Source organism: Sorex fumeus, unplaced genomic scaffold (genome assembly GCF_029834395.1).
Source record: "Sorex fumeus unplaced genomic scaffold, SorFum_2.1 ptg000044l, whole genome shotgun sequence".
NCBI classification, from domain to species: domain Eukaryota; kingdom Metazoa; phylum Chordata; class Mammalia; order Eulipotyphla; family Soricidae; genus Sorex; species Sorex fumeus.
The window spans coordinates 77,408,634-77,419,251 of NW_026606101.1; the positions used below are offsets into that span (position 1 = coordinate 77,408,634).

Here is a 10,618-nt window from a genome sequence, read left to right on the forward strand (position 1 = left end):
TTCTTAGCCTTCTCGCCTCTCCCTCCCCCTCTCGTTGCTCCTCCAGCGCCTGTTTCCCCCTTCTGTTGCTCCTCCGGCGCCTGTTCTTCCAGCCTTTTGGGATTCCGCCGCCTGTCCTATCTTGGCCCTTCAGAAGGAGGCTGAGAAAGAGGTTCATGCTAAGGCAGCAACGGCCCTAAGGGGCGCTGCAGCCTGCCTCCTGAAGCCACTGGAAAAGGAGATCCGAGATAAGGCTGCTGAGGTCATTGAAGCAATCATAACCCCTTCCTGGGAACCCAATCCTTCACCCCCGGTCCTCTTTGACTCGCTTTATCCTCCCCTCATAGACCTTGACACTGAGGTAAGACCTCCTCCTTATGTCCCAATTCCTGACACGGCAGCAGCCCCCTGGTCCAGCTGCACAATCCACTTAGGATGTCAGCCCCAGTCGATGGCTTCGTCCACGTGGAAACCTCTGGCCTAAGGAAGGAGATCCTGTCTCTAGTTCCGGAACAGGCCCTGATCCTGTTTTTTTGTTCCCTGTGCAAGCAATTGGCCACCCAGGTGGCCACCAATATCAGTATTGGCCATTTTCATCTAGCGATCTATATAATTGGAAAATCCAGAACCCTCCTTTTTTTCTGTGGATTTAGAATCTCAGATGTCTCGTGGAGTCATCATGAATACCCACTGTCCCACATGGGACAACTGCCAGCAACTCATCTGAACTCTCTTCACGACTGAGGAGAGGGAGCGCATCCTCGTTGAAGCTTGAAAGAACGTGGCGGGAAATGATGGGCGGCCCACCATCCTATCTGACCTCATTGATGTGGTGTTCCCCATAAGTCAACCTAACTGGGATTTTGGGACGGCAGAAGGTAGGGAGCATCTCCGAGTATACCGCCAGATTCTCATGGCCGGTCTTTGAGCGGCCGCTAGACAGCCCACGAATTTCACCAGGGAAAAAGCTGTTGTCCAAGGGGAAACAAAACACCCAGCTGCATTTCTTGAGAGATTGTACTATGCCTACCGGCAGTATACACCCATTGATCCGGAGGCTGACCTACACCGCTCAGCAGTGTGGCTCTCCTTCATTAGCCAGGCAGCCCCTGACATAAGAAGGAAATTAAATTCCCGGGAAAACCTGGGTATCATGACCCCACAGGAAATGCTGCATGTTGCTGAGAAGGTATACAACTCTAGGGAGAGTAAGGAAGAAAAAGAGGTTCAGTTAAGGTAGGAGGACAGAGACAGGCAGGAGAGACAGAGAAAGGAGGATCAGGAATTCCGGGCTAGGGAAAATCGGAAGAATCAGAAAGAATTTACTAGGATCCTTTTGGCAATCTCCAGGAGCACCAGGGCAGGAGTCCGGACATAGAGGGAGGGGTGGCGGGTGGCTCGGCGTGGCCCGGACACTACCTCCACTACCCAGCAGCCTCCACACTCCAGAATACTTTTCGGACCTGCGCAACACATCATAAGACACTAAAAACCCATCTTCCGAAATGGCCATATCATATTTGATAGGGTTCAAATATGGTAAAACCTACGAGGGCAATTAGAGGTCGCCTCAAAAGCCTCTATCCCTCTCGGAAAGACTGGCAAGCTACCGAGAGTATTCTGCCCGCATGGAAGAGCCTGGCAAGCTATCTGTTGTGTATTCAATATGCCAAAACCAGTAATTACAACAGGTCTCATCCACCTGACCCTGAAGGCTTCACCGACATGGCAACATTGAGAAGGATGAGAAAGGAAAGGCCGATTAAATCTCAAGGTCGAACTAGGCTGCCACAACGAAGGAAGACAAAAATTATCGTCTGTACTTTCAATGCACGTATGCTAGCATCAGATGCATACATCGAGGACCTCATGGTACAAGCACAAAAGATCAAGTACAACATCATTGGTCTGACCGAGACAAGAAGGCACGAATCTCACCATGCCGTTTTCGACACTGGAGAAGAATTGTTCCTCAGAACATGCAATAAAAGAGGTGTCGGAGGCGTCGGCATCCTTGTCAACACAAACTTGGCCATGAGCACTGATTCATTCGAATGCCTAACAACCGGAATCAGACGTTTACATTTGAATAGATGTGGCTCACTGCCTGTAGTTTCTATCTTCGTTGTCTACGCACCAACATCTCATTATGATGAAAGAGAAATAGAGAAGTTCTGCATGGAGCTGGAGAAGTTCTATAAAGAAGACCACACCTTCCACAAGATCATTGTGGGTGACTTTATTGCCAAGATAGGACCGAGAAGATCAGCTGAAGAACTTCACATCGGGACCCATGGCCTAGAATGGAACGAACAGGGTGAGAGACTGTCTGAGTTCATCATGACAACCAAGACCATCCATGGTAACTCACAGTTCCAGAAGGCAGAAACTAAACGTTGGACATGGGAGTCTCCCGGTGGACGATTCCACAACGAAATAGACCACATCATATTCAATCGACGGTTTTGCGTGACCGATGTCGCTGTTGTCCCAAAATTTCGAACGCGATCCGACCACTGTCTCCTTTGTGCAAAATTCTACTTCACAGAGCGGGGAGAAAGGGCTGCAAAGTTTAAAAAGAGAACCCCCAGAATGACCACCAACTGGGAGCTCTTTGGCACTATTGCGGCAACAAGGGAAGATGCCATTGTTGACAGCATTGACGAGGAATACGATCAACTGATTCAGCACCTCCATAATTGTGCGAGGAATGCCAAGAAAGAGATAACCACAAAAAAAGTCTGTCTTTGAAAACTCTTGAGCTTATTCGCCAATGTGGTTTGGCACATGCTTCTGGAAACCGCAAGCTAACATCCGACCTCGCAAAGCAGTGCACAGTGGCAATCAAGGAAGACCTCAAAGAGAGAAGAAAAGAAGTGCTGGTAGATGCAGCAGAAGCCGGAAAAAGTATTCGTAATGCCCGCCTGTCCTTCTCCAACTAGAAGACCAAGATGACTGCCCTGCGACGTCCTGGTGGATCCATCACATCCTCCAGAATGGCAATGGAGATTATCCACGCTATTACTCAAATCTCTTCGATAGCCATGTCCACTTGCCGACATACCAAATTCCACAGGATGGATATGTTGTTCCCAACGTTCTCCCGTCTGAAATCCGACATGCCATTTCATCAGTAAAGAAACGAACAGCACCCTGCACAGACACGGTCAGACCTGAACACCTGAAGAACCTGCCGTCAGTACTCATCAATACACTGGCTCGGCTCTTCACACACTACCTGTCTGAATGCAAGGTTCTGTCCCAATGGAAAACCATCTGGACCGTACTACTGTTCAAGTAGGGAGACATCCATGACATTGGCAACTATCGCCCTACCTGCCTCTTGTCTGTCATCTACAAGTTGTTCACTTGAGTCATCCTAAATAGTATTGTCAGAACACTAGATGAAGGACAACCGTGCGAGCAAGCCAGGTTCCGCAAAGGATTCAGCACCATCGACCATATCCACACCATGACCAAGCTCATTGAGGTTTCTCGGGAGTTCAAGATGCCGCTCTGTCTAATGTTTATTAAAGAAGGCCTTTGATTCTGCTGAGATGGAAGCGGTCATTGAAGCCCTACCCAATCAGGGAATTCAAGCCCAATACATCAAGATCCTCCGTGAGCTGTATTGCGGAATCACTACCAGGATCTCACCATTCTTCACTTCACTTCACTTAACTTCCCGTTATTCGTCGATTTGCTTGAGCGGGCGCCAGTAACGTCTCCATTTGTCCCTGTCGCGTGCTAGTGTAGCCCAATGGCATCTCTTCGCTCCGGGAACATGGAGGGCCTCAAACCGATCGTTCATGATCTTGACAAAGAAGTCTGACCATCTGGTAGGTGGGCGGCCACGCGGTCTCTTGACATCCCGTGGAATCCAATCAGTAACAGCTCTAGTCCAACGGTCATCTTTAAATCTCATTACGTGACCAGCCCATCTGATTTTCGACACCTTGGCAAATGAGACAGCGTCCCTGATCCTTGATCGTCGACGGATGTCAGAACTCCGGATTCTTTCTCTCATTTGAGTGAAACGTGATATTCCAAGCATAGCTCTTTCTATTCTTCTTTGGGAGACCTGAATGGCGTTCTCATCTTGTTTGCGTAGGGCCCAGGTCTCTGAGGCATATGTTAATGCAGGAAGAACAGTGGAATCAAAGAGATGTGCCCGGAGCCGGAGGTTCTTCGTCCTCTTAGCTATTTCTTCGACGTTCTTGAAGGCGTTCCAAGCCGCTCTCTTCCTCCTGCGCAGCTCGGGTGCCAGGTTATTTGTCATGTTGACCTCTCGACCTAGGTACACATAGCTGTTGCATTCGGAGATGGTGGTTCCATTGAGAGCGAATGGGGCGTCAGGAACAAGGCTGTTTCTCATAAACATTGTCTTCGTAAGATTCAGCTGTAGTCCTACCTTTCCACACTCACGGTCAAAGTCGGCCAGCATTTGTGCCGCTTGGCTGATGTTTGGTGTTATTAAAACAATGTCATCAGCAAAGCGGAGGTGGTGTAGTTGCCGACCATCTATCTTCACTCCCATTCCTTCCCATTCCAGTCGTCGCATGATGGTCTTGAGGGTGGCACTGAAGAGTTTCGGTGAAATGGTATCACCCTGCCGAAACCCTCTCTTGACATCAACGATCACTTCTTTGTAGAATGGTGAGATCCTGGTAGTGAATCCGCAATACAGCTCACGGAGAATCTTGATGTATTGGGCTTGAATGCCCTGATTGGCTAGGGCTTCAATGACTGCTTCCGTCTCAACAGAATCAAAGGCCTTCTTTAAATCAATGAACGTTAAGCAGAGCGGCATCTTGAACTCCCGAGAAACCTCAATGAGCTTGGTTATCGTGTGGATATGGTCGATGGTGCTGAATCCTTTGCAGAACCCTGCTTGCTCACATGGTTGTCCTTCATCTAGTGTTCTGCCAATCCTATTCAGGATGACTCGAGTGAACAACTTGTAGATGACAGACAATTGGCAGATCGGGCGATAGTTGCCAATGTCATGGATGTCTCCCTTCTTGAACAGTAGTACGGTCCTGCTGGTTTTCCATTGAGATGGAACCTTGCATTCAGACAGGTAGCGAGTGAAGAGCCGAGCCAGTGTATTGATGAGTACTGACGGCAGGTTCTTCAGGTGTTCAGGTCTGACCTTGTCTGGGCCGGGTGCTGTTTGCTTCTTTACTGACGAAATGGCGTGTCGGATTTCGGAAGGGAGAACGTTGGGAACGACATACCCATCCTGTGGAATTTGGTATGTCGGCAAGTGGACATGGCTATTGAAGAGATTTGAGTAGAAATCATGGATAATCTTCTCCATTGCCGTTCTGGCGGATGTGATGGATCCATCAGGACGTCGGAGGGCAGTCATCTTGGTCTTATAGTTGGCGAAGGACAGGCGGGCGTTATGAATACTTTTCCCGGCTTCTGCCGCATCTACCAGTACTTCTGCTCTTCTCTCTTTGAGGTCTTCCTTGATCGCATCTCTGCACTGCTTTGCGAGCTCGGACGTTAGCTTGCGGTTGCCTGAGGCATGCGCCAAACCACGCTGGCGAATTAGCTCAAGAGTTTTCGAAGATAGGCGACTTTTTGTGGCTATCTCTCTCTTGGCGTTCCTCGCACATTCATGGATGTGCTGAACCAGTCGATCGTATTCCTCGTCAATGTTGTCAACAATGGCATCTTCCCATGTTGCTGCAATAGTACCAAAGAGTTCCCAGTTGGTGGTCGTTCTGGGAGTTCTCTTTTTGAACTTTGCAGCCCTTTCTCCCCGCTCTGTGAAGTAGAATTTTGCACGAAGGAGACGGTGGTCCGATCCCGTTCGAAATTTTGGGACAACAGCGACATCAGTCAGGCAAAACCGTCGATTGAATATGATGTGGTCTATTTCGTTGTGGAATCGTCCACCGGGAGACTCCCATGTCCATCGTTTAGATTCTGCCTTCTGGAACTGTGAGTTACCATGAATGGTCTTGGTCGACATGATGAACTCAGACAGTCTCTCACCCTGTTCGTTCCATTCTAGGCCATGGGTTCCGATGTGAACTACAACTGGTCTCATTCACCTCACCATTCTACAAAGAAGTAATCATTGATGTTAAGAGAGGGTTACGGCAGGGTGATACCATTTCACCAAATCTCTTCAGTACCACCCTTGAGAACATTATGCGACAATTGGAATGGGAAGGAATGGGAGTGAAGGTAGATATTTGGCAACTACACCACCTCCGCTTTGTTGATGACATTGTTTTAATAACACCAAACATCAGCCAAGCGGCACAAATGCTGGTCGACTTTGACCGTGAGTGTGGAAAGGTAGGACTACAGCTGAATCTTACGAAGACAATGTTTATGAGAGACAGCCTCGTTCCTTACGCTCCATTAGCTCTCAAGGAAACGACCATCTCCGAATGCAACAGCTACGTGTACCGAAGTAGAGACGTCAACATGACAAATGACCTGGCACCCGAGCTGTGCAGGAGGAAGAGAGTGGCTTGGAACGTTTTCAATAACGTCAAAGAAATAGCTAAGAGGACGAAGAACCTTCGGCTCCAGGCACATCTCTTTGATTCCACTGTTCTTCCTGCATTAGCATATGCCTCAGAGACCTGGGCTCTAAGTAAACAGGATAAGAATGCTATTCGGGTCTTCCAAAGAGGAATTAAAAGAGCTATGCTTGGAATATCACATTTCACTCAAATGAGAGAAAGAATCCGGAATTCTGACATCCGTCGACGATCAAGAATCAGGGACGCTGTCTCGTTTGCCAAGGTGTCGAAAATCAGATGGGCTGGTCACATAATGAGATTTAAAGACGACCACTGGACTAGAGCTATTACCGACTGGATCCCACGGATGTCAAAAGATCGCGTAGCCGCCCACCTCCCAGATGGTCAGACTTCTTCATCAAATTCATGAACGATCGATTTGAGGCTCTTCATGTTCCCAAAGCGAACAGATGCCACTGGGCTACACTAACACGCGACAGGGACAAATGGAGACGTTACTGGCGCCCGCTCACGCAAATCGACGACTAACGGGAAGTTAAGTGATTATGTGATTAAGTATTATCACAATATTCTCAAAGTGGTGTGGAACACTGAGGTGATTGATAGACTCTCTAGTGTACAAAGCACAAGACTCTCTGTCACTCTGTCCTGAGGGTCCTGTCCCAGCTCAGCTGCAGCCCAGGACCCAGAATCCTCACAGCCCTGCCCTCACCTGTGCTGTCTCCCCATGCTCCACCCAAACCAGCAGTTTCCAGGGAGGCTGGACCCCAGAGCTCAGGAAGGAATGGAGTGAATAATGATGGGGACATTTCCTAAACCAATTCGGTAAAACCCACTGGTAACATTATTTCCCCCCTCCCCTTTATTATTGATTCACCGTGAGTCACAGTAACAAAGTTTTCAGGTTTGAGCTTCAATCACACAGTCATCAGCACCCATCCCTTCCTCAGTGCACGCTTTCCACCACCCAAATCCCCAGTATTATCCCCCCCATCACCACCACCATTCCACACCTCCCCCTGACTGTTTGGATGACAATTTGCACAGTAATCTCTTTCTCTACTGTGATTATCTTTAATATTTCAGAGCAGTCCCACCATCACTCATACATGCTGAAAAGGCCATGCTAGACAATGTTTTGTATTGCTTCATTTGCCCTACGAATTTTAAAATTTTAATAATCAGGGTCTGTAGAGATCACTGCAGCAAATTACTGGGGTCTGAGATTCATTTGTGTGTCTCTGGGTCATGGTTGTGTGGGAGCGTAAGTACACAGTGGCCATATGTGGGCATCATCTCAGAATCCCATCGGGGTGGGGGGAAGGAGAAGGGCCGACTCCTCCCATGTCCTGTGAGGCCTGGCATTTCCAGCCACTGTCACCCTGTACCTGGAGCTTTTTGCTGAGTTCTAGAAGATGGCACCTGTCCAGATTCCTAGGTGGCAGGCGGAGGGACGACACCTGCCCCAGTCTGGAGTGGCCCAGTGAAAGTGGCCTACTGCAAAATCAAGAAACATCTCTGCAGCAAGTTGCTCGTGTCCAAGATTCATGTATATGTGTCTGGATCATGGCCGTGAGGGACTTTAAGTAGATGGTAGCCATATGTGGGTGTCACCTCAGAGTCCCATTGGGGTGGGGGAAAGAGATGAAAACGTTCTTAAACTGATGAAAACTCACTTTAGGTAAAGATTTTATTAACATGTTTTACTCTACATTCAGTACATTAATGAAGATATATCTCTTTAACCAGTCCTCCTATACTCACTTTATGTGTTTTTTATTCATTACATATGTAAAGTAAGTCATCCTGAATCATAATTAGTAATTTACTAAAAAATGAAGAAATGAATAAAACCATAAATCATTCATTTTGCATTTTTTATTATTAGACACTCCTGGCATGACAAAAATAATTTCATGATTTTGTTCTTGACAGCAATTTGGGCAGGTACAATGGAATTTGAACATGATAGCTCATGGGTGTCTCAAGACATTATCCATTACCACTAGCTGATACCCTGATCACTACAGGGGGGAACCAGGACACAGACAGGAAGTAAACATGGAGAATGCCAGGTGTGGCCACAAAACCAAAGAAAACGCATATTGTCTGCATTTGGATAATAACAGGTTTTCATAATGATTAGATACCCGTCCATTTCATCCCAATTTAGTCATATTGTATCTGGGCTGATAATGCCATTCTAATAAGAAATATACCTTCACAGTTTAACTTTATTATTGACATTGAATCTATAAACCTGTTTCTATTTTCAAAGTGAAGAGGATTTAATTGCACATTTGTGATGTTGAACAGGTGACTTTGGAAGGTCACTAAAACAGGAGAGCTGCCTCAGTGGTGTCACCATGTGATGGGAGGGAGGAATGTAGATCCTAATCCCCAAGTTCCAGTGTCTCAGGAGGGTGAACGGAGGTTGAGGTTGATGCACAATGAGAAATTCATTAAGAGTCACATCTACAGTGGTCTCCATATGGAGCCTCAGTGTAAGGAGGTACCTGGGCTCTGGGGTGTGGTGCATCTGGGGGTGTCGGGAGAGTAGGGGCTCAGGGAGAGCATCGATGCTCTGGGTCCTGCCTCTTGTCTCACTGTGAAGGAGTCAGCGCTACCTGTGTCACAGAACCTGGTCTCTCCTCTGCGAGGGCTGAGGAGTGGACAGGGAATGAAGAAATCTGAACATCCATTTAGTGAGTGGGTGGGGGATCAGAGGTGAGCCCTTCCCAGAGAGCAGGGCTGCTGTGTAAGATGATGAGGTGGACAATACCTAATTGCAGGTCAGAGGGTAGAAGTCAGTGAGCAGAGTGTGTGTATATGATAGTAGAAGGAATGAGCCAGCGCACAGCTGAGTGGACACCAAGATTTCTCTTTCTGATGAAGTGACCCTTACCAGGAGACCATGATAATCTCTGCAGGGTCAGAGGTTAATTTCTACAAGAGAATAAGGTGCCCCTCAAGCCCCAGAGAAGTCATGGTTCCACTAGTGAAATCTTACATGAGAAACAGTGAGGCAAACTTCTTCCTGCCCGCAGAGGGGATGGAGGACTCAGAGCCACAGCCCACAGGACAAGGTGTCCATGAGGGTCATGTGAGACTGAGGGACAGGTCAGGCCTGATCTCAACAGAAACATGATTCATCTGCTCATAAGCAACTTTTCCTCAGGGGAGAGTCCTCAGAGCCTCCTGGGGGGTCTGTGCCCCTGAATCTCACCCTGCTTCTTCCTGCAGGTGGTTTATGTCTGGGCCCACATGGCCTTACTCTCACTGTGTCTCTTGCACAGTAGTACAGGGCCATGTCCTTCTCCCTCAGGAGGCTCATTTGCAGAGAGACAGTGTTCTTGCTATTGTCTCTGGAGATGGTGAATCGTCCCTTCACAGAGTCCGCATAGTATATATGGCCATCATTAGTAATGCGTGAGACCCACTCTAGGCCCTTCCCTGGAGCCTGTCGGACCCAGCTCATATAGTAGCTGCCAAAATTGAATCCAGAGGCTGCACAGGAGAGTGTCAGCGATCCCCCGGCTGCACCAAGTCTCCCTCAGACTCCACCAGCTGCACCTCACATTGGAATCCTGAAAGCACAAAGATTTCCTGGTCAGAAAAGTATCCACACACAGAGGATCTGCCACTCCCATCTCTCTCATGCTCCGTGTCTTTGTTGCCCAGATTTACCTCCTAACACAGCCACCAGCAGAAGCCAGCTCAGCCAACAAGCCATGTTGGTTCTGTCTGAGTTAGGATGGAACCCCTGAGAACCCCTGAACTGACTTCTCTCCTGGAACTGAGGCTGGGTTGTCTTGTTTTCATCATAGCAGGGAGAGGCTAATTTGCATATCTTTCTCCTACATAAAACATTCTGTTTGAACCTAAAGAGTTCAAACTGAAGTGAAGGACTCCAGAGAAAGTGTCAGCTTCTGTGGGTGACTTGTGACCTGAAAAAAAAATTCTGTCATGCAATTATTAATATGACAACCATTTAATTTGTGATATTTTGTCTTTATTTTTGATGACTCTCATGTAATATCTACAGTCATACTTCTGTTTCATGCATCATTTGTCACAGAAAAGCTTAAATTCTTCACACAACATTCTCATAACACATTCTAAGAGTTAGC

The 10,618-nt window shown here is 47.7% G+C and overlaps 1 gene segment (V, D, J or C); it reads right to left on the reverse strand.

Annotated features, from left to right (window-relative positions):
- Window positions 1–1,403: 1,403 nt before the first annotated feature.
- On the reverse strand, window positions 1,404–10,221 carry LOC130030725 (Ig heavy chain V region 5A-like). The segment is given in 3 exon segments: window positions 1,404–1,442; window positions 9,763–10,075; window positions 10,176–10,221. Coding segments are annotated over 3 exon segments (398 nt in total).
- Window positions 10,222–10,618: the final 397 nt, after the last annotated feature.